This window comes from Cervus elaphus, chromosome 3 (genome assembly GCF_910594005.1).
Source record: "Cervus elaphus chromosome 3, mCerEla1.1, whole genome shotgun sequence".
Taxonomy (NCBI): domain Eukaryota; kingdom Metazoa; phylum Chordata; class Mammalia; order Artiodactyla; family Cervidae; genus Cervus; species Cervus elaphus.
The window spans coordinates 34,864,088-34,885,773 of NC_057817.1; the positions used below are offsets into that span (position 1 = coordinate 34,864,088).

General features: G+C 37.7%; 1 protein-coding gene across 4 annotated transcripts in view; it reads left to right on the forward strand.

Annotated features, from left to right (window-relative positions):
* NELL2 (neural EGFL like 2) overlaps positions 1-21,686 on the forward strand; it is a 437,534-nt gene that overhangs the window by 114,720 nt on the left and 301,128 nt on the right. For all 4 annotated transcript variants that reach the window (XM_043886426.1, XM_043886435.1, XM_043886442.1 and 1 more), the window contains one exon: positions 9,453-9,603. In XM_043886426.1, the coding sequence (XP_043742361.1) occupies positions 9,453-9,603 (151 nt within the window). The remainder of the gene's footprint in view (positions 1-9,452; positions 9,604-21,686) is intronic.

The following is a 21,686-nucleotide window of genomic DNA, read 5'->3' on the forward strand; positions in this document are numbered from 1 at the left end:
TGGTTCACTGAAAAAACTATTTTATATATATATATATATATTTCTTTTAAATTTCTAGTTACTCTCTTAATAGATGAACATTTACAAAGAGTAATTATATATGTATTAAAGATATAGCTAGGTACTATATATGAGATATCTTATAAGAGAAAAGAGAGGTTACATAATCGATGAATTTATACACTTCACTGTTAAGGTGAGCAGTTTGTTAATGTAAGCAATACCTCATTCATCCTAACTGTATCAGTATAGGAAGGTGCAGTTGAGCCTCTTCATCTGTTAATAATCAATAGTAAGACTAATAAAAATTCATGTTTTTTCCTTTTTTAAAGAAATTCAAACATTTCACTTATTAAAGTTTTTAATGACTTTAATCAAAGCAAAAGTATGTTTTGTAAATCATGAAAGTCCATGAATTTAAGTTTCCTTGTGTATTTAAGACATTGACTGATGATATTAGCTAAGACATTGTATAAAGTTTGGGTTCAGTTGTATATAATATTTTGGGCTACTTTAAATAAAAGTCTGGCAAATTACTAATTCTCAGATCACCTACTTATGTTCAAAGGATGTTGTTGAGACTACTATCCGTAAATGATGGATAGGATCAACAAAGCAGTGCAAGCAGTCTACTAAAGTTGTAGATGATGTCATCATTTTAATCATTGACATTGTCATTGTCATCAATCATCATATTCCCTTCTATTTGCTTAGTATTTCCGTCTGTTTGATCTTATTCTTAAGCAGTATTGCAATTGAGAGAAGAGATGATAAAGAGGAATACTGTTTTGGCTAATTTACCTTCTTAATTTTGCTGGTAACAAAACAGCTGCTAATTTCACTGGTGAAGATCTGAGGGACTGCTAAACACTAGCTAAAAGTATTAATATGATTATAGACTCAAGCAGCAGTTTTCATGGAAGCCAGTTTTCAGTTTTGCTTGTTACCATGGAATCAAAACAAACAAAAATAGAATAACCTTAATATCTTGTCTTATGGTTGTTGTGTATATAATTTTAAGCTTCAAAGTGTAGGGCTTCCTTCATAGCTCAGTCAGTAAAGAATTTGCCTGCAATGCAGGAGACCTGGGTTCAATTCCTGGGTCAGGAAGATCCCCTGGAGAAGGAAATGGCAACCCACTCCAGTATTCTTGCCTTGAGAATCCCATGGACAGAGGAGCCTGGCAGGCTATAGTACATGGGGTCACAAGAGTCAGACATGATTTAGTGACTAAAGAGAGAATATCTTGTCTTATGGTTGTTGTGTATATAATTTTAAGCTTCAAAGTGTAGAGATGTTTTATTATTTTAACCCCTTTACACCTTGACTACATTTTGTTCTGTTTTAATAATGAAAATTCTGATAGTTTGCTTAAAGTCAATCATATAGTTACTAAATCTAGTAGTAGAATCTGCTATTTGTTTTTGTTTCTTTGACTAGTTAGTGGATGCTTTTGTTTCTGATTTTTTATTGTATTTATTTGTGTATGTCTATTTGTGTGTTGGGGCATCCCAGGTGGTGCTGTGGTAAGGAATCTGCCTGCCAATGCAGGAGATGCAAGAGACTCAAGTTTAATCCCTAGGTCAGTAAGATCCCCGAAAGTAGGAAATGGCAACCCACTCCAGTGCTCTTGCATAGACAATTTCATGGACAGAGGAACCTGACCGGCTACAGTCCATGGAATTGCAAAGAGTTGGACATGACTGAGCACACACACAGGTATTCACAACACTGAGCCAGCAAATCTTTTTGGTAAATAACACATGAAGATATATGTTTATTATGCATTGAATCAAAGTATAATTATCTGTGGATTTGTAAGAAACTTTTGAGGTTGTTTTGGATTCAGTGAAGGGATATTTCCAAGTTGACCTCCCAAGAGTGTGTCTTTGTACTCCCCAAACCTGGGAATGTAAAGAAACATGTAGATGTCTAAAGTGTGAGGATGTGGCATCCTTAGATGTGCGTTTGTTGATGAAAAAGTTGTGGATTACTCATACATTTTGATCAGTAACTTTTTGAGGAGAATTATTTGAAAATTGTCTTTTTGAAAAACTTTTTAAAATTTAGTGCCTGTTACACCTCAGTTGTTGAAACAGCTGAGAGATTGTGTGATATGAGTAGTTTTGTAGATCTGCAAATCCTAAATTGATCCAAAGATCAAGAAAAATGTATTTGTTTATCTTCAGAATAAGTTTTTTCTTAAAAGTTAACTTAAAATGAGGTTTTATCTGCTTTGTAGAGTATGCATCGCCATCATGGCCGGGGTTGGGATCCAGGTTCTGTCAACTGAATTTGGTAGGTTCGTTCCAGTAGCCCCACATAATTGCCTAGGGTACTCTCCTGGAGGAGGTCATTGAGCAAAGGAAACGACCGCCAGATGACCCAAAAGTCAGACTAGGGCAATCAGAAGCTCCTTACTCCCTGCCATCCTTGAAATGTACATTTCACTGGTATGTTGGTACCCACTGGTACCACTGGTACTGTGGGGTACCCACAGTGGGAGCTCTTTTCAACCATACAGACACCTTGAAGAAACAATGTGTTTTTGAGACCATCTGGAAGTTATATGTGACTGAACCCAGTTTAAGGTTTCTATATAAACTTTTAAGATTCTGGTAGGGGAGTGTGGAGATCTATTCATCTTGCAACTGCCCAAGACAAGCCTGGTGTGTAAGTTCCTTTGTTTGTTAAACCTGCCATCTATCAATCTGAAGCTATCTGCCTCTTCCTACAGTCTCTCCTTGCCCTCTGTGTGTGTGGCCAGTTTTAGATTTCATTCAGGAAGTTCCTGAAGTTTTGAACCAACAAGTCCCTCATATAGTAAGTTGATAGACATCAGCTCTGATTTTGAGCCTGTAGTGGAGATGAGTGTTTTGGTTTCTCTGCTCTGCTTTCCTCATCTGTAATTTTTATTACTGTAGAGCTAATCCCATTTATTCAAAGTTGCTTTGAGGCTTCAAATGAGATTGCTCATGTTGATTTGCTCATGATTGCTCATGAGATTTGCTCATGCAAACTGCATATTCTGTGTTAATCCAGTTTTTATGGCTTTTAAAATTATTACTTTGCCTTCAAAGTTTTGGACTGTAAAGGCATGGGATTATTGAAGGGAGAGCAAGAGCATTGGACAACAATGACAATAGTTATAACAGCATACATTTCTAACCTGAATTTAGAAGACAACAACCTTTCCCAGTTAGAGACTGGGAAAATAGGGTAATTTGGTGAGGTTTGGAACATTCGAAGTTAACCATTCTATGCCTGAGATAGACTTTTTAATGATTGAATCTGCACATTTTATTTTTATTAGTCTGATTATGTGGCAGGAAGTCAATTTAGGTTTCTACATACTGCAGACAGGATAGAGACCTGTCAGGGGGCAGAGACTCATTCAATTCATGATGGCAGTGGTAGTGATGCAGTTTAAGTGCAAAAGAAAGAAAGAATTATTAACAATTGCTTTGTTATTGGGAGATGGACAGATTCCTTCTTTTACTGCTAATGCACCAAAATTAGTACTTAAAGAAGCTCCAGTTGGATTCTTTATCAGTAAACATCCATATTTGTGACCACAGATACACTTGCATTCAGCTGCATTTTGATTTAGAAAGACACCAGTCTCTCCATTTCACCCTCACTCTCCTCTCTCCCCTAAACCGTGTGTGTGTTGGGGGCAGGGGGTTACTGTGCGTTCATGTATAAGCTCATCTCTCCATTCTGGAAGCCCCATGACTAAAAATGAGCATTTTGATGTGATTGCTTCTGGCCTGCTTTATTATATATTAATAACTACTTGAAAATGCCATGTGTTTTTGGTGGGATATTTATGCTCTGCACACAATAAATATGGAAAACATGGAAACAAAGTTTTGCTTTAAATTCAAGCAGTTCTGCAATTAAAAAGACCTTGTATAGCATGGGCATGTTGGTAAATTCTTCTGTGCAGCTTCCTAGTAGCATTTAAAGACCCTTTTCTTAGCCTGTTTTTCTCTAAACAGGCAGTTCAAATGATCTTTATCAGTTCTTCTTTGAAAAGAAATTCAGTTCACTTTGACTTGTGTCCATAAGAGAATGATCAGTTCTCTAGAAACAGAGGGTGGTAAGCAGGGTTTATCCTAAGAATAATTTCATTGCCAGAAACTTTTTTTTTTTCAGACTCTTAAAACGATGCAATGTTTACATTGCCAGAAACTTTTATGTCAATTTTCGTATGTGGAAACGTATTTTGTGGCTGAGTTTGAGATACTTAGCATGAAAGTGAACTCAGAAAGTCACAAGGGTATAATGGCACTTGGTAGTTTGAGCACAGGCTCATTGCTTGTGAGAGTAATAATAATATGTATCATAACGTGAAAAGCCAACACGTGGTGTTGCTACATGCCAAGCACAGCTAGTCATCTGTATAGCTGGCATTGGAAACTCATTATTCTGGGTTCAGAACCACCACACACATTCTTTTTTTTATGCGTGGTTCCTAACAGGAGACCTTGTTGAGGAATTGCTTAATACATCCCTGAATTTAATTGTGAATTCTGAAAATTGAAATGATAACAAAAATAAAGTAGAAGGTGGTTTCTCTGCCTTGACTTTCTGGTGAGGAATAGAGTTGGGTCTTGAAGTAATAATCACAGGAACTAAGAAGTCTCTTTGAACATTATGTAATCTTTGAGATGAAAATAGAAGGCAAGAATGCTAACTTTACGAATTGGGAAACAAATGCAAATGAGGAAAGTGACCTTTCTTAAAATCACTACTAAGCCAGTCACTGAAGGAACTAAAAATGTTATCTTATATAATTACTCTTTTCTACATTATTTTCTGTGTTGATATTCTTGAATTTGCTTTTCTGTTTGTGAGAGGCAGTTGAGCATAGGTTAGGATGTGTTCAGAAAGCAGGGCAATTTAGTGGAAGGAATATTGGACCAAAAATTGTCATCCCCAATACACCTCTAGCATGCTGGGTGCCTTTGGGTGAATCACAGAATTGTTCCTTGGTTTGCTTTTCCCATTGAAAAAGGAAGTGATAACAGTTGTCCTTGTTAAGCTTTGTGAGAATAAAATGGAATGTGAGTTCAAAGGGGAAAATATATTATTTATACATTTTTGAAAGACAAATGTTGTATGGTATACATGTGCAGCTTTATGTAGTTATATATGCTGTCCCTGCTGTTCGACAGATCTAGTGTCTTTACGGTCCATCCTTTAATCCTCTCTTATTCCTATGATTCCTATGATTTATTCAGGCATGCCTATCACTTTAGATGCTGTATTCCGATGACCTCTACATTTATACCGCCAACCTTAACCTCTCTCTTGAGATCAGGTTCTGTAGTGCCAGCCTCCTACTGGACATGTCCACATGCACATCTCTGAACACCTCAGAATGACCGCTTCTAAAATTGAAATCCCATCTGGGTACCATTATGCTCGTTCTGCAGGTCCTTTCATTCAGTCTCTCAAGCTGGGAATTTTGGATTCAATTTTTTTCTGTTTTTTTTTTTTTTCACCTTTCGCCCGTCTTTTATTGGTGACCAGATTGTTTAGACCATGCTTTCTAAAAACCTCTTGACTTCAAGCCCTGCTAATTTTTCTGAGCTACTCACAGAGTTCAGGCGCCTATCAAGTCCTGCTTAGACTCAGACATAATGGATTCTTGAAAAACATGTTTTTAAGGGGGGACAATAGATGTAAATATCACTAGGGTGAGGTAAGGTTGGTGAGAGATGGTGTTCTGTTGACAGAAAGCTGAAAATTATTCTGCTTCCTATAGGTTCCCTCTCTGTCTCATTCAATAACCTCCCTTCACTGTGTCTTAGGCTTCTGGACTACGAATGTGAGGTTCATGCCAGCCCCAGTTTTTAAACCTCTGTAACCATGAACTTGGTTAATCAGGATGGAAAAAAGAATTTCCTTTTTCCTGTCAGTAAAGTGTAGACTGAATGGAGCTTCTGCAGGACATGTTTGATGTTTGAGGGTCTGTTCTTCTTGCAAGTCACCCTGGTCCTCATAGAGGGAGCAAAACAGGAAGTGTAATGGGCCCAGAGGAGAGCTTGGATAGGTGAGAGAGCTTGTCCTGAACTGTGACCCCATGAACGAATAGGCTTAAGTCTAAGCTGGATAGAGATCTTCTGAGACCCTACTTACCACCCTGGTAGGATAGAGGATGGTTCTGCCCTGCAGGTCTCCTTAAGTACTTCCTGAATCTCAATGCAAATAACATCTGGTGTTCACTTGGCCCTTTTTTGCATCAGCGTTCCTGACAGGCAGTGAAATGACCAGTAAGTAGCTCTATGTCACCATTCCTGGTAAATGCCAAAACGTGTGAAACTTAACGAAAAGTCAACAATCATGTGAATTGTTAGTCTCTCAAGAGTTTTCCCTATGTTCAATTTTTTTTTCTTTTTGCAAATAACCTTCCATATGGCTACCAGAGAAAATTTTCCAAAATGAAGATTGAACAATTTTTACAAAATGATTTCCTTTCAACTACACTAACCTTCACCATGTTTTCAACCATTTTTACCAAGGGTACTCAAATGTAATCCATTTTTATGTTCTTCTTCCTTTCATCATAAGGTCAGTCTTCACATGTCATTTCATCTGAAAACAAGACAAACAAACCCACAAAAATAATACAGCCTCTCAACCCTTCACAAATCTGACTCCAAAAGCAATGGAAAATAACAGAGGTTTTCTTTTGAGTACCAAATGATGAAACTTTCTAAAAATCCTCTTTAAGCATCTCTTCTCTAAAGTTCTACCTTGTCAGGCAGCTGCTATGCTTTTCTCAATTTCTTTTCTCTCACTGGGCCATGCCTTTGCTTCTGTTGGTGGCTCTGATCATCATTTCCATATTCAATGTAGTTCTTCCTCTGTTTCTCTCCCTTGAGTCCCCATCTATCACCCTGTTTAGCAAGACAAAGGATTTTCCTCAAGCTCTACCTTGAACCAAACTCAAGCCTGAAAAGGGTGGGGGAGGGGGAGGCATAATAAATATTTATAATTCAATTTTAATTTGCTTTTATCTATAAATTGGAATGAAGTTATGGAATTTGTGGATAATTCACTTGTATGTAAATTGGAGTAGATTAAAAGTTAACACAAGATAAATTCTTCTCACAGAGTCACATCTTATGTGCCTCCTTGAGGAAACAGAAGGTTTTGGAGCTCAGAGGAATTGGATTGCATCTCTGCAAAGCCTCTCTTCTCCTTGATGGAGTCTGGGGAGAAAGAATTACATTAACCATGGCTGATATTGCAGATTATTGCTATGCTGTTGGTTGTGACTATGGGATAGAACTGAAGAAGTTTCTTTTTGGAAACATGGAATTTTCTTTGTCCTGAAACTTTGAACCAGTATCCTGAACCTGATTTCCTTGTCCTGGGTTAGGTGCCTGATCCTGAATCAGTTACTGCAGACAGGAAGAGGTGGTGCTGTGATGGATCAGAGTCCTAGCACAGAGGAAGCTGTGGGTTAGGAGTGAGGTGGGATCGTTTTTCAGTGGTACATAAGAATTATTATTATTTATTTTAATTTTTGCACCCAGAGATTAAATCGTGGATGGTGACAAAGACAAGTATCTGTCACACTGGCAGACAAAGCCCTGCCTATCCTGTCCAGCTTTCCTGCCCAGCTCCGTTCTGCAGTGGCTGCTGTTTGCTCTTTCAGCCATGTCATGCCCTTTCACACCTCTCTGCTTTTTCATCAGCTATGTCTATGGCTGGAATGGTTTTCCCTCTCTTCTCTACCTGGTGAAGATGTTGAAAGTGTTAGTCACTCAGTCATGTCTGACTCTTTTTGACCCCATTGACTGTAGCCCGCCAGGCTTCTCTGTCCCTGGGATTCTTCAGGAAAGAATACTGGGGTGGGCAGCCATTCACTTCTCCAGGGGATCTTCCCAAGCCAGGGATCAGACCTGGGTCTCCTTCATTGCAGGTGGATTCTTTACCATCTGAGCCACCAGGGAAGCCCGTAATTCCTGACCAAATACCATCTGTTTTATGAGCTCCTTCCCTCCAACTGATGTTGGCTGCTTTTCCTTCTGTGGTCCAAGAACACTTTGTATTTACCTGAAAGAACACTTTGTATTTACCTGAAAGAACACTTTGTATTTATGCTGAAAATGACAGCATATCTTTTATTTTATTAGGATTATTTGTCCCCTTCTCTATTTTATGACTAACTTGAGGGCTTCCCCATGTGTGTGCATTCCCAGTGATGGACACAAACCAGATGGTTACATTTTTATTCCATAAATTTGTTGGGCTGGAAAAGTGGGAACTTTAGATTAATCCCATAATCTCTGTTTTATCAAGGTAGTTATTCTGAACCTGATTTCTGCTACACTGCTCCCAAGAGAATGCTTGGCAATGTGTGGGAGAACTTTGGTTGTTACAATGACTAGAATTGGGTGCCACTGACATTCTCTGGGGTAGGACCAGGGGTGTAAAGGCTCTGCGGTTCCTAGGACAGTTTTCAAGGAAGGATTGTTCTCTCCCAATGCAGGGATCTTCCCCATTGAGAGCTCCTTATCTGGTCTACTTAGTCTAGAACATAGAAACCAGTGGAAGGATTTGATAACAGAAACTGCGTTCTGGGTCCCATCAACCTTTTGCTCACACTTTGAATAGGAAAGTGTTTTGCTTTGTTGGCTTTTGGCTTGAATGATAGGCTTTATCATGTCCACTAAGTCTGTCCCTGGCTATTTTTCCCATATCCTATGAGTCCTGAGGTTGGAGCTGCAAGACTAACCCAAAGGGAATTGCAGGATAAAAATCTACTCTTCCACTAAAATCTCTTGTCTAGTTGTTCTTTAAATCAGGGGAGAGGGACTTGGGAATTAAGTTCTCTGCATTTCTTTCAAAAATATGGCATGATAATTTGATCTTAATGTTTCATCCAGTGCACAGAAGGCTGAGAGTGACTAATTTCAATGATCTTTTAAAAAATCTATTTATAGCAAGCCTTCTGGCTACAGATATCAATGTGAAAGGTAGCACATTGATTTAAATCCAGTTTTCTGTCACAAGGTGTCAGAAAAGCTAAATGGCTCTATCATGGTCTCTTAGGTCCTTTTCTCGGAAGGACATCTTTTTGTTCCATTTTGACACTGACGTGGCCATGGTATCCAGGCTATAGGAAGAGTGTGAGCAGAAAACTTGGAAGCTCACTTCTTCAAACAGGCTTTTTTGACAGGCTTCTTTGATTCCTTGTCTCAAAGACATTTTTGAAAAAAAGATCCCTGAAATATAAGCTCAGTCACTCATGTGGTTTACTGTCTGTGTTATGTGTAGCAAAAAGTGTTTTTGAAAGAATTTACCAGGAGAGTCTGGAGCTTGATATTTATCAGCAATTACTTGTAATGTTCTGAAAGATGTTGCCTGTAAAGGATACTATAAAGGATAAAGGACCAAATTCTAGGCTATTTACTGTTTGTTTCCCTTTTTAGATACTCCCAGAAGTATAAAAGCCTCCACTGCTACAGCGGAACAGTTTTTTCAGAAGCTGAGAAATAAACATGAGTTTACTATTCTGGTGACCCTAAAACAGACCCACTTAAATTCTGGAGTGATCCTCTCCATTCACCATTTGGATCACAGGTATGTGTGACTGCTGGAGTTTCCTGTGTTTTCATTTTGTATAGTGAAATTAACACATTAAAGAGAACTAAATAAAAGTGAGATAACAGGATTGGTTTAAAACAGCAAAAATAATTTTGCTGAATTATGCAAAATCACAAACACAGGTAATTGAGATCAGCCTAAAAGCAGAAGGAGCTGCTGTTTTTGGTGTTGCTAAAAGCATGCAGAAGTTACCATATTCTTAAAACCCATTTATTAATCACTAACTTCTTCATAAGATATCCTACTCAATGTTAAAGTCAAATATACTTCTTAATTGATAAACAGATAGCCACAAAAATACTGTATTCTGTTTCTTTAAGATATTGCTTGGGTTTAGAGTTTAATAGTCTTAAAATTTTAATCACAGACAAATGCATTCTTTTTCAATGTGTTTCTTAGACTGTGATAGTTACAACTATTCTTGGGATGTGTGTTGAATCAAAATGCTATCTGGTATTTCCTAGTTTCTCGCACATGTGAGAAACATGATTTGGGAGCTGGTGGGAGTAGTGAGGAGGAGTGGAGAGGGAGAAGAAAAAATTCATTCATGACACTTAGAATATACATAAATTGCTGCTAAATAATATCAAACAAGTTAAAGTGATTCCTTCCTGAAAGAATAGCCATGGTTCTGACAATGAAAGTTCTTTCGTGTTCATATTTTGAGTATCCACCTTGGGCAAATTACATAACCTCAATTTCCTCATCTGTAATACAGGGAGAGTAATAATACCTTCTTCATAGATTGTAGTAAGGATCAAAGAATGTATATATGTAAAGTGTTTTACATATATAATGGATTTAATGATCCTATTCAGATGTGAGCAGAAACCTCTTTTCCTGGTTTCCCTTATGAGAGATGGGACAGTCTGGGACTTTGCAAATCTTTGCTAAACACTAAAGGCCAAATATATGTGGAGAACAAAATATAGAAAATCGACTCATAGAATAGGGTTCTTGATCACATTCTACCTGGATTACTCACAGTATTTAAGGTCCCATCAAATTCTGTCTTTAACCCCAAAGGATTATGATAACATCACAAGCCACTCACTTGGGTTTTTCCCCCCCAGGTTTTGGCTTATTTTTCAGAGGAGGATGTCACCCAAACATTTACTGAGTAGTTGACATAGTCTCTTCAAGACTAAGAGCAAGAAAGGGAGAGTTCCACCTCCCAAGGATTCACTGGGATTTTCCCCCTTGGTGTGTTTCTTTCCTTGTCTTCAGGTAATTGATATCAGGGGAGTTCCTTGCTTACACCACTGTGACCCTGCCCTTCTTCATTGGGCTTTGGGCAACATGATTCACATACAGCAAAGGATATTGTTCCTTCACAGAGCAGCCTGATTTATTGCTGATTATTTCTGCTTGCTAGGAAAATTTCCCCTGTATTTCAGGCACTATATTTTTCTGCCCTGTGGCTTTTCCCCACTACTCCATTTGTAGATATTGAAAGGATATGGTGGGGTCCAGCTGCTTGCTGCTCACAAGCCAATAAACAGGCCAGGTTGGTGGAAAGGAAAGTTTGCTTTATTTTAGATGCCAGCAACTGGAAATGGGGTGAAATCGGATGGACATCTGTCCTAAAATCAGCTCCTCCCCGCTGGCAACCAGTGGGGAAAGAGCTTTTATAGATAGAAGGAGGGGCTATGTGCAGAGACAGCACAGCCAGCTCTGACAGTCATCTTCAAATTGGTCATCAGTGGTCTGACCAGTGTCATCTTGGTTGTTTTAGGTGCAGTTAATCTTCAGTTCCAAGGTCCATTTATTCCCATTTTTTTGAGACCAGTTCTCAAAATCATGGCAGCTCATGTCCAGGGCACAGCCTGGTCATCATGCAGTTAACTTCTCCGCCTGGTGTTTTGATATCTGTAAGACAGCTCACAGGATATGACTCAGAATATTATCTATAGCCCTTGAGAAAGTGCTAGAGGTCCTTGACTTTGCTTAATGACTGCATTATTATTTGGTCTCGTTTGATTGTTTTCCTTTGTTTCCATCTGTTCTCACTCATCTGATTAAACTTATTCTTTGACTAAAGTTTTCCACAGACAAAAGGCAGGCAGAGGACGTGGTGGGGAGAGCAAAGACCACAGGGTCCTGCTTTGTTTCATAGGGACGTGAAACTCGCCAACCTTCTTCCAGATGACACCTCAAAACCATCCCGTCTAAATGGACGATGTTCTGTTTGGTCCCTAGAGTTGAATATATTAACTCTACAAATGTTTGACCAGCATGGATTCCATATTGTCTATCCCTGGTGCCTCAGAGGTTAAAGTGTCTGCCTGCAATGCGGGAGACCTGGGTTCGATCCCTAGGTCGGGAAGATCCCCTGGAGAGGGAAATGGCAACCCACTCCAGTATTCTTGCCTGGATAATCCCATGATCGGAGGAGCCTGGTGGGCTACTGTCTATGGGGTCCCAAAGAGTTGGACACGACTGAGCACTTTCTATCTGATACTTCTTACAACAGTTTCAAATTTTTTTTTTTAGCACCTTAGACGTAGTAAGGGTATATTGATATACCAAGCCTTTATTAGATAGGTCCTTGAAGGCAGATTGGTGTCAGACAGATCCTTTGTTACTGTTCCTATAAAGTAGACTTGTTAAAATTATATGTAGGACTTTATATTGACTTATTTCAATTAAAAATAATGTTTACTTTTTTCAAATTAGCATAGCAATGTATTTTCATTGTAGAAAAATTGGAATACTGATAAGTATAATAAAGAAATAGGAGAACTCATACAAATCGTATCACCTGAAGAAGACTATGTTGAAATTGTCATATTTTAATCCAGAATTTGTCTGTGTATAGAGATATGCCATATTTTGTTTGATCAATTCCTTACTTTTGGATACTCGACTCATTTCTTTTTTAACTTTAATAAATAGCACAAGATGAATATATTTATGTGAATCTTTGTGCTTAGCTCTCATGCTTTCCAGTTATCCTTGCTAAATTTATTATTAATTATTCATTTATATTATCTATAAATTTGATAACATTTACATAAATAAATACTATATTTGAGATATAGGATTTTTTTATGATATTAAAATTATCTGTATTGGTAATTCACTTTTTCATTTGCTTAGCAGCAGCAGCAACAGTAAGCCAATAATTATTAAAGGCTTATCATGTGCCAGGCAGGGTGCTCAGTGCATTCCGTGGGTTAGTTCATGTTATCATCATGTATTAGATAATGGTCCAGAGTATGGATCTGGAGCTGGACTGTGTACATTCCAGTCATAGCTCTAAGACTGACTGGCTTTGTGACTCATGTAAATCACTTACCTCTTCTGAACCTCAGGTTCCTCATCTGTAAATTCATATAAAGTACTTGATAACCCTAGAGAAAAAGTTCCGCAGAAGTCGATCATATGGCAAGGTCATTATTCTCATTATCATTTTACAGATAGGAAAAATAAGCATTAGAGATAAATAAGAGATAAATAGAGATAAAAATAAGTTGTCACCATATGAAGATACCAAATAGTTATTGACTATATTCCCCACCCTGTACATTGCATACTCATAACTCATTTATTTTATAACTGGAAGTTCGTACCTCTGAGTCTCCCTCACTTATTTATCTCCTCCCCTCAAACCCTCTCTACTCTGACCACCACCTGTTTGTATCTATAACTCTGTTTTGTTATGTTTATTAATTTGTTTTAGGTTTTACATTCCATATATGAGTGAAATCATGCAGTATTTGTCTTTCTCTGACTTATTTCACACTTGGCATCATTCCGATTCTTGAGCCCAGAATTTTTTACCTGTCTACTCTGACAACTCCTAACCTCATGTTACCCTCACAGACCTTGTGCTTTGTTGGTTTTTTTTTTCCCTATTATTACTGCTGACAGTATCTTTCTTTCCTTAAGTCTTATTCTCACAGATCTCTTTAGTTTCGTCATTTCCCGAACACTTGTTTATTCTCTGCTGACTTTTACAAAAGATTAAAGTGGTATATAGAGAGATATCTATCTGAGCTTCCCTGGTGGCTCAAACGGTAAAGAATCTTCCTGCAACGTAGGAGACCCGGGTTTGATCCCCTGGAGAAGGGAATGGCTACACACTCCAGTATTGTTGCTGGAGAACTCCATGAACAGAGGAAACTGTCAGGCTATAGTCTATGGGGTCACAAAGAGTTGGACCCAGCTGAACAACTAACACTTTCACTTTTACTTTCATAGCGATATCTACAGGACAATAACATAAAAATAAAATGAAATATACAAAGTAGGGCAAAGAAAAAATAGACACCCAGTTGGGTGATTAAGGGAAGGCAACTATTCTTAATTCTGAGACCAGAGACATATTTCTCCTATGACCTATTTTTTTTTTAAATTACTCAGCTCTTTTATTTTTATTTAACTTTTGAAGTCTCTTATGACCTTATATGGGAAAATGTATTGAATGCCTTTAAAGGAACAAGTTCAGAAGACCTTGTATCAACTGGTTGCATTAAGACACAGCACACTCAGAAAAATCAAGTCTATAACCACACCAGTAACATGCATCTGTGTTGAGGGTGTTTGAAGCAATACTGCCTGCAAGGCCTTAGGCAGTGTGCGTGAAAGTTCTGTGCAACCACGTTTTACTGCTCAAATGACAGTAGCACCTCCTGTATGAAATCCTGATAAAATACCTTGTCTTCCAGGCAATAGCCCACATAGATTGCTTTTTCCAGTGTCTTGAAAATAATATTAAATTCAAGTTAGACTTCTCTGATAAATCCCAAATAACAGTTATTCTTTGTTGACAGTTAAGTGAGACTTAGTGTTGAGCTTCAGCAGCAATTGAGTTGGAGGAAATACTGACATTTTTTTTTTTTTTTTTACAAAAATTGAGGAGCCAACAATGATATGCTCGAACAGAAGGTACCTATGTTTGCCTATGGTGGCTGAAGTAGGTGATTCCTAAGGGCAGGGCCAGACTTTTCCTGGGGAAGTAGAACAAGTTCCACTCTCAAGTACTGATGGATGAATCCTGTAGAATGTAGAAGTTTTAATTATGCTGCAAATCTGAAACATTACATGTAATACTTACAGTGAATTTTACAAATTAGGAAAAATCGCAAAGAAGGAAGCAAAAATCATCAGTAATTTTACTTGACTGGGGATAGTTTTTACTAATACTTTCAGTTATACTTGTCTATTTAAAATGAATAGATATGCTATTTTAAAAATTGAATCACACTGGATATAACATTTTATAGCTTTTTAAAATTTAGCAAAATATTTTGAGGATTATTCCATGCAAATAAACATTTGCTTATAATCTATTTGTTAACGACCAAAGAGTATTCCATTGCTGGATGTAAAGGAGGAGTGCAGGAGGAAAAGATTGGGAGTTTGGGATTAGCAGATGCAAACTGTTACACATACAATGGGTAAACAACGACCTGATATACAGCACAGGGAACTATATTCAGTATATTGTGATAACGTAATGAAAAAGAATATGTGTGTGTAACTGAATCACTTTACAGCAGAAATGAACACAGCATTATAAATCAAGTATACTCAAAAAAAAAAAAAAAAAAAAGCCAAACTAAGTATCCCCAGAATGTTAAATTTTAATCAGTAGAACTATCTGAGGTAGGCACTAAGGTGACTAGTTTGCAAAACATGTCCTGGATAAGTGAATACATTTATGTGCTTCACGGGATGGTCAGCTGTTAACTAGTTAAATGTTGAAGAACGGCTGTCAGAATAAACAAATGATCTGTCGTCCTTTACCTGGCAGTGATTAGACGTGGGTCCAGCTCTCCATCAGATCTGTCCCAGTTCACAGACGAGCTCTTCCTGCTTATTTCCTAGTTGCTTTTGGGGGTGGTTGTGGTGAGGTGGTAGCGCTCCACTGACCTTCAGTTCTTGACTGCTTGGCAGAAAGCAAGAACTTGAATGATTCCCCATTAATAAGCCTCTGTGAGTTCCACCATATAGAGCCTACTGTGGAATAAACCCTAAATAAACATTAATGTTACTACTAGAGATGAGATGCTGCTGCTTCCCTGATCCTCGTGTCAGTCCCTGGCTTCACTTTCATCTCCATGCAATTGATGATAGTGAGTTCTGAGATATCTGGCTATTTGCAGCTTGCTCTGATGCCAGATGAAGTAAGGAGAATCAGAGAGAAATAGAGGCTGTGGGGTATGTCAGCTCCAGCACTGGCAGAGATGAAGAAAAGTGGCATCATTCAGTAGGACTATAAATGCCAGGCACAGAGGCCTGTCTGCATCATCTGTATGTTATTCCTTTTCTTTCTGCTCATCCAAAGCATGTTCACACTCCAGAACTTCGCTCACAGCTCCATGAAGCTTTTACTGACCTTCCCAGTTTACATTCATTGCTTCCTCCATGAACCTCCAATGCCTTTTTGAAATTTGGGCCACTCCTTTTGTCATTCTAACAAATGACATCTTACCTTGTTTTAATGTTTCACATATATACATATGTATTATTTACATATGAGACACTAAAAATATTATTTACTGCCTTTGATCACAATCATAGCAAATATTTATTGAAGATTTAAAAAATTTAAATTAAAAAAAATTGGTAATACATCCTGTGGTTCAAAATTGACAAGGCACCATAGGATAGAGAGAAAAAAGTCTACCTCCATCCATGTCCCTGGCCACTTGATTTCTGTCCCTGGGGGCAACCACTATTATCCTTAAAGACATTTTGAAAATAAGAAAAACATAAACAGGAAAATATCTCTCAGCCAATCAGTGGTGTGCTGGAGTGGGCTGATACTGGCTGACAGGAGTTGAAACTTTGTGAGCTGACTGACGTTACTGCTCTAGCTTGAAGTAGGCTATGGACATCAGCAAGTGCTACAGAGCAGAGCTTATTTAAAAATATGCGTTTTTATTGATAAATATTCTTTTTTTAATGAGTCCACTTTTTTTTTTTTGTATTTTCTTCTATCTTCCCTAAACAAATGGATAAATGAACCAGTATCTCAGAATTGTTTCTCTAGAGAACAGAGAGCCAAACATTAAACATTTACCAGTGTCACTGTGTGTAGTTATGGCATCTAGAGACAAATCTACTCCAGGATGTAGCTTTCTAATCCTTTTCCCAGGTGTACTTATGCATTTGTGTGAAATTTTATGTAGCTGACAACATTTTTTATTAGATTTTTTCCCCTTTACTGTGAAGGATTATACAGAAAGTTTGCATACTCCATTTCACCTGCCACGCTGTCATGCAAAGTTAGATGCTAAATAAATATTTGGTGGATGAAGAAATGAATGAAAGATCAAGAGAAAGATCATCATGAGTGGACCAGGAATCATAAACGACATCAGGAAGTTTTCTCCAGGCTAGGGCAAATGATCTGGAGAATGTTCAAATTGCTGTATTGATGCAGGGTGCCTAATCTGTCCTGAAATGTCATTAGCCCTAAGCATGAGGATTTCACTAACTGGCAGGTCCTGCCTCCAAATGACAAGTTCTTAGCAAATAACGACACCTATAATGAGCTACATAGCAACATCTCAGCCACAGTGTGAAAACTGGAAACCTAATCACACAACTTTGTTGGTTTGGACATAAGAGACTAATGGATATGCTCTGGGTTTGGGGGTGTCTGAAGTGAGCTGAGAGCAGGATGGAGTGGGAAAGGCAGGCATCATAGTATCTCGGGATTGAAAGTGGACTTAAGTCACATCTTGGTATTGAAACACAGCTTGAAATAAAGTGGCATCATTATGAACCTGCTAGGAACCTCCTCAGGGCTTCCCTAGTGGCTCAGAGGGTAAAAAATCTGCCTGTAATGTGGGAGACTCAGGTTCAATCCCTGGGTTGCGAAGGTCTGCTGGAGAAGGGAATGGCTACCCACTCCAGTATTCTTGCAGCTTCCCTGGTGGCTCAGACGGTAAAGAATCTTCCTGCAAGGTGGGAGACCCAGGCTTGATTCCTGGGTTGGAAGAAAGGAATGGCTACCCCGCTCTTGCTCATTAGCAGTGCCCTGGTGCACTGTGAGTAGGATCTCATTTGGTCTCCCAACCTGAGATGCAGGTTTCAAGTGATGTTTTCAAGTAGGAGCTGCTATTAAAAACTGGACCACAAGTGTCATGTGAATACAGTGTAAAAAGGTTGTTGGCTCTTCTGTCATGTCTGTATATGTTTAACCAACAATAGTTTTACCTAAAAACAACAGACAATAATATATGGCACTTTATGTCTGAAAGAATTAAGACCCTTAGGCAGATCAAAGGAGTTTTCTCATCATTACAGTTTTCTGACTATTGTGTTTTGAAAGGATAAAAAAAAGACTATAGAGAAATAATTCTATGATGTTAGTTCACTTACTTATTTATACGAGAAACATAGAAGGGAAATATGAAAATAGTAAATACTCACTGAAAAGTGAAAGTATATTTGTAAGTAAAAATGAATGATAAAATTTCCCCAAATTCCAAAAGGACTCTGTTTTCTTTTTCCATATTTTACAAAACTGCAATTTCTTCAGAATAAGCAAGATCCTTTTGTTGTCCTTTGGTGCTGATTTGGTACAGTTCCCTAGGTTATATTCTGTGACTTATGATACTTCTCTTTATTTAAGATAGTCTTGGATTTATATATATAAATTGATTTTCATGAGATTAATATTAGAAAATTTTCTGATATGCATATATTATCTATGCTTCTAACTTTGAATGTTTTGCAAATAGGATACATGGAAATAATTTATGGCAATAGGTGTGCAACTATATACAAAACTGTCTTGCAGTTTGCCATGATCTTCTATATTAATAAACTTTGAGGTGAAATAAATGAGATTTTTTTCAACTCTCTTAGCTGTAATTATTGTACATTTTGAATGAGTAAGAATGTATTTATGTATGAGGATGATAAAATATATCTTCATATTTGTGAGTGTTTGTCATGTATTAAGCCATTTCTTTCTTGATATTACTAAGTAAAAATTAAATTTACTGGCAATATTTGCTTGGCTTAATGGTTCTGAACTAAAAGATGACTGTTTATTTTGGATAAAATTACCATACTGATGTTATAGTTACTATACTCTTTATTTTTTGGTTGCACTTTACTTAATAAATAACATTAAACATAATAAGATTTATAAATTCAAATTTCAAACCCAAATTCTACATAATTAAAAAAAACTGCCCTTATATTTTATTCTCTTAAAGTGTGTTTCAACATCATTATTTATCTGTAACAAAATTGCATCTTTAATTATTAGGAAAGTTGCAATATATATCCTAATGTGGTTAAACCTACATGTACCATTCATTACAAGGCAGGGTGAGTTGCTCATCAAAGAAACTCAGTGAAATTAAGACTCAGCAAGCAAATGAGATTTCTCTTATTACTTATATGTACCAAATTTTTATATAGGTTAAGTGATAGAAAGAATATAGAGAGTTAATATAATATAATAAACAAATACAATGTAGTTAATATAGAGAGGTTACTTCATGGAGCACAGACCTCTTTCTCATGCTGAAGAAGCAAGGCATTCTTCTCCTTCTCGTCAGCACTCCATTCTTTCTTCAGAGCCAATGAGTGAATCCATTGGCTGCTGCTGCGGCAACTAACCATGGACTAACCAGCCATACTCACAGCCACACATCACATGTGTGGGCTCTTCACTTCCCTAGACAGAGGGCCGGGGTATTTCTAGGTTCCTTCTTGTTTTGACCATGTCCAGTTATCAGGCCTCAAATATCTTGGGCCATTACAAGACCCTTCTGCTGCATCCATCTTGTACCTTGTACTTCCTTACCTGCTTTCTTCACTCTGCGTGATAGAATACCAGTCCCTTGGCTGTATTGGCCCAGGTATCTACTAAAGTACAGTTTGCTACTAATTATTTTAAGGTATTTTTCTTACACTAAAAATACTTCTAATAATTAAATTTTAAAAAATACGGTTCTTCACTTGGGAATGAAAACTTTCAGAATGTTATTTTAATTCTTTTTTTCCTTTGATAAGCCCTTGTGATTTTATTATTTTTACTTTCATCATTTTTGATGATGTTGACATGTTTAAATTTTAGGGGCAGTAGCTCTCCCAGATTGCCTTACAGTAATAAGCTTATGACTAAATGATTTACCTACCGTGTTTCATATAGAATCTTTATGAAATGATATTGAGATGAATGAAGAGTTTTTTTTTCAGTTATTACCCCAGAATTTATCTAGGATGAATTCTAAGAAATGCAATTTGTTGGGTAACCAGTTATAGTAGATTTTTCCTGTATTTTAGATTTTTTTTTTCTTTTTAGATACACAATGTCTGTGTGTGCATGCTCAGTTGTGTCTGACTCTTTGTGACCCCATGGACTGTAGCTTGCCAGGCTCCTCTGTTCATGAAATTCTACAGGCAAGAAAACTGAAGTGGGTTGCTGTGCCCTTCTTCAGGGGATCTTCCAGACCCAGGGATCGAACCTGGGTCTCCTGCACTGCAGACATATTCTTTATCATCTAAAGCCACTAGGGACTAAGCTATCAAAATAAGAAAGTGATGAGTTAGAATGGACCTTGACTATAACCAACCACTATGGCTGTTTCTGTGTGTACTAGGTATATGTCTCAATCTTATGGTATTGGATGGAGGTATACATATAGATATACATATCTAATTTGGTATGTGTGTAATTTTCTACATGTTATGAAAGTATGTATATGTTTCAGGAAAGAATAGTAATCTTATCAGCAGTTTAAAGTACCTACTTACCCACTTTCTTCAACAGTGATTTGAAAATTTGCCAATCCAGTAGGCAAAAAATAACACTTTGTTGGTAAGATTGAATACTTTCTCATATACATATTGGCCGTTCATATGTCTTCTTTTGTAAATAGCCTATTGAGTTAATTCCCTGGTGGCTCAGACAGTAAAGAGTCTGCCTGCAATGCGGGAGACCTGGGTTCAATCCCTGGGTCGGGAAGATCCCCTGGAGAAGGAAATGGCAACCCCCTCCAGTATTCTTGCCTGGAAAACCGCATGGACAGAGGGGAGCCAGGTAGGCTACAGTCCATGGGGTTGCAAAGAGTAGGACATGACTGAGTGTCTTCACTTCACTTCTTATTTGGTTAATTGATTAATTTCTTTTGGTTATGCTGGGTCTTTGCTGCTGCACTTGCTTTTTTCTAGGAGTGGTGAATGGGGGCTCCTCTCGAGCTGTGGTGTGGGGGCTCCTCTTTAATTGTGGTGCATGGGCTTCTCTTACTGCGAGCACAGGCTCTAGGGCATGCTGGCTTTAGGAGCTGCAGCTCTAGGCCTCTAGAGCACAGGCCCCATGGTTGTGGCACACAGGCTTAGCTGCCCCGCAGCTTGTAAGATCTCCTGGATCAGGGACTGAACCTGTGTCTCCTGCATTGGCAGACGGATTCTTTAGCACTGAGCCACCGGGGAAGCCCTACAGTGTAGATACATTGTCTATTTTTCTACATTTTCTTACTGATTTAAGTGAACTCCATTTAATAAGAATATTAATTTCATATCATCTGTAGTTTTCATTTGCTTTGAAGTCTTTATGGTGATTTTTGCTGTGCTAAATTTTTTTAATTGATATGCAGTCAAATCAGTAATTTCTGTCTCTTAAAGAGTGAGACTATGTTAGCGACATAGTGAAGAAAGAATATATTTTCTTTCACCAAAGAAAAGAGAAAGCCAACTAGAAAATTCCAGGAAAAGAAAATTCAAAATTGCCTTTATGAGAAATTTCTGGTCTGCTATATAAAATAGAAAATTTGGCATGATTTTGAGCAGTTTGGGTGAAGTAAGAAAAATTGTATCTGTTCTTGATTCTACCTAACATTCTTCTTTGGCTGTTGACAAGTTTGTGACAATAGACAGTACAGTACTTGACTCTGCAGTGAATACTGGTACATAGGCATTAATACAAATACAGTTGATTAATTTACTATTGATCTTTTAATTGGAGATCTGGGAAGAGGATAATGGTATATCTGTATTTAACCTTCTATTTTAATCTGTCTCACTATACTCAATAAATAGTCTGCCTGCAATGCAGGAGATCTGGCTTTGATCCCTGGGTTGGG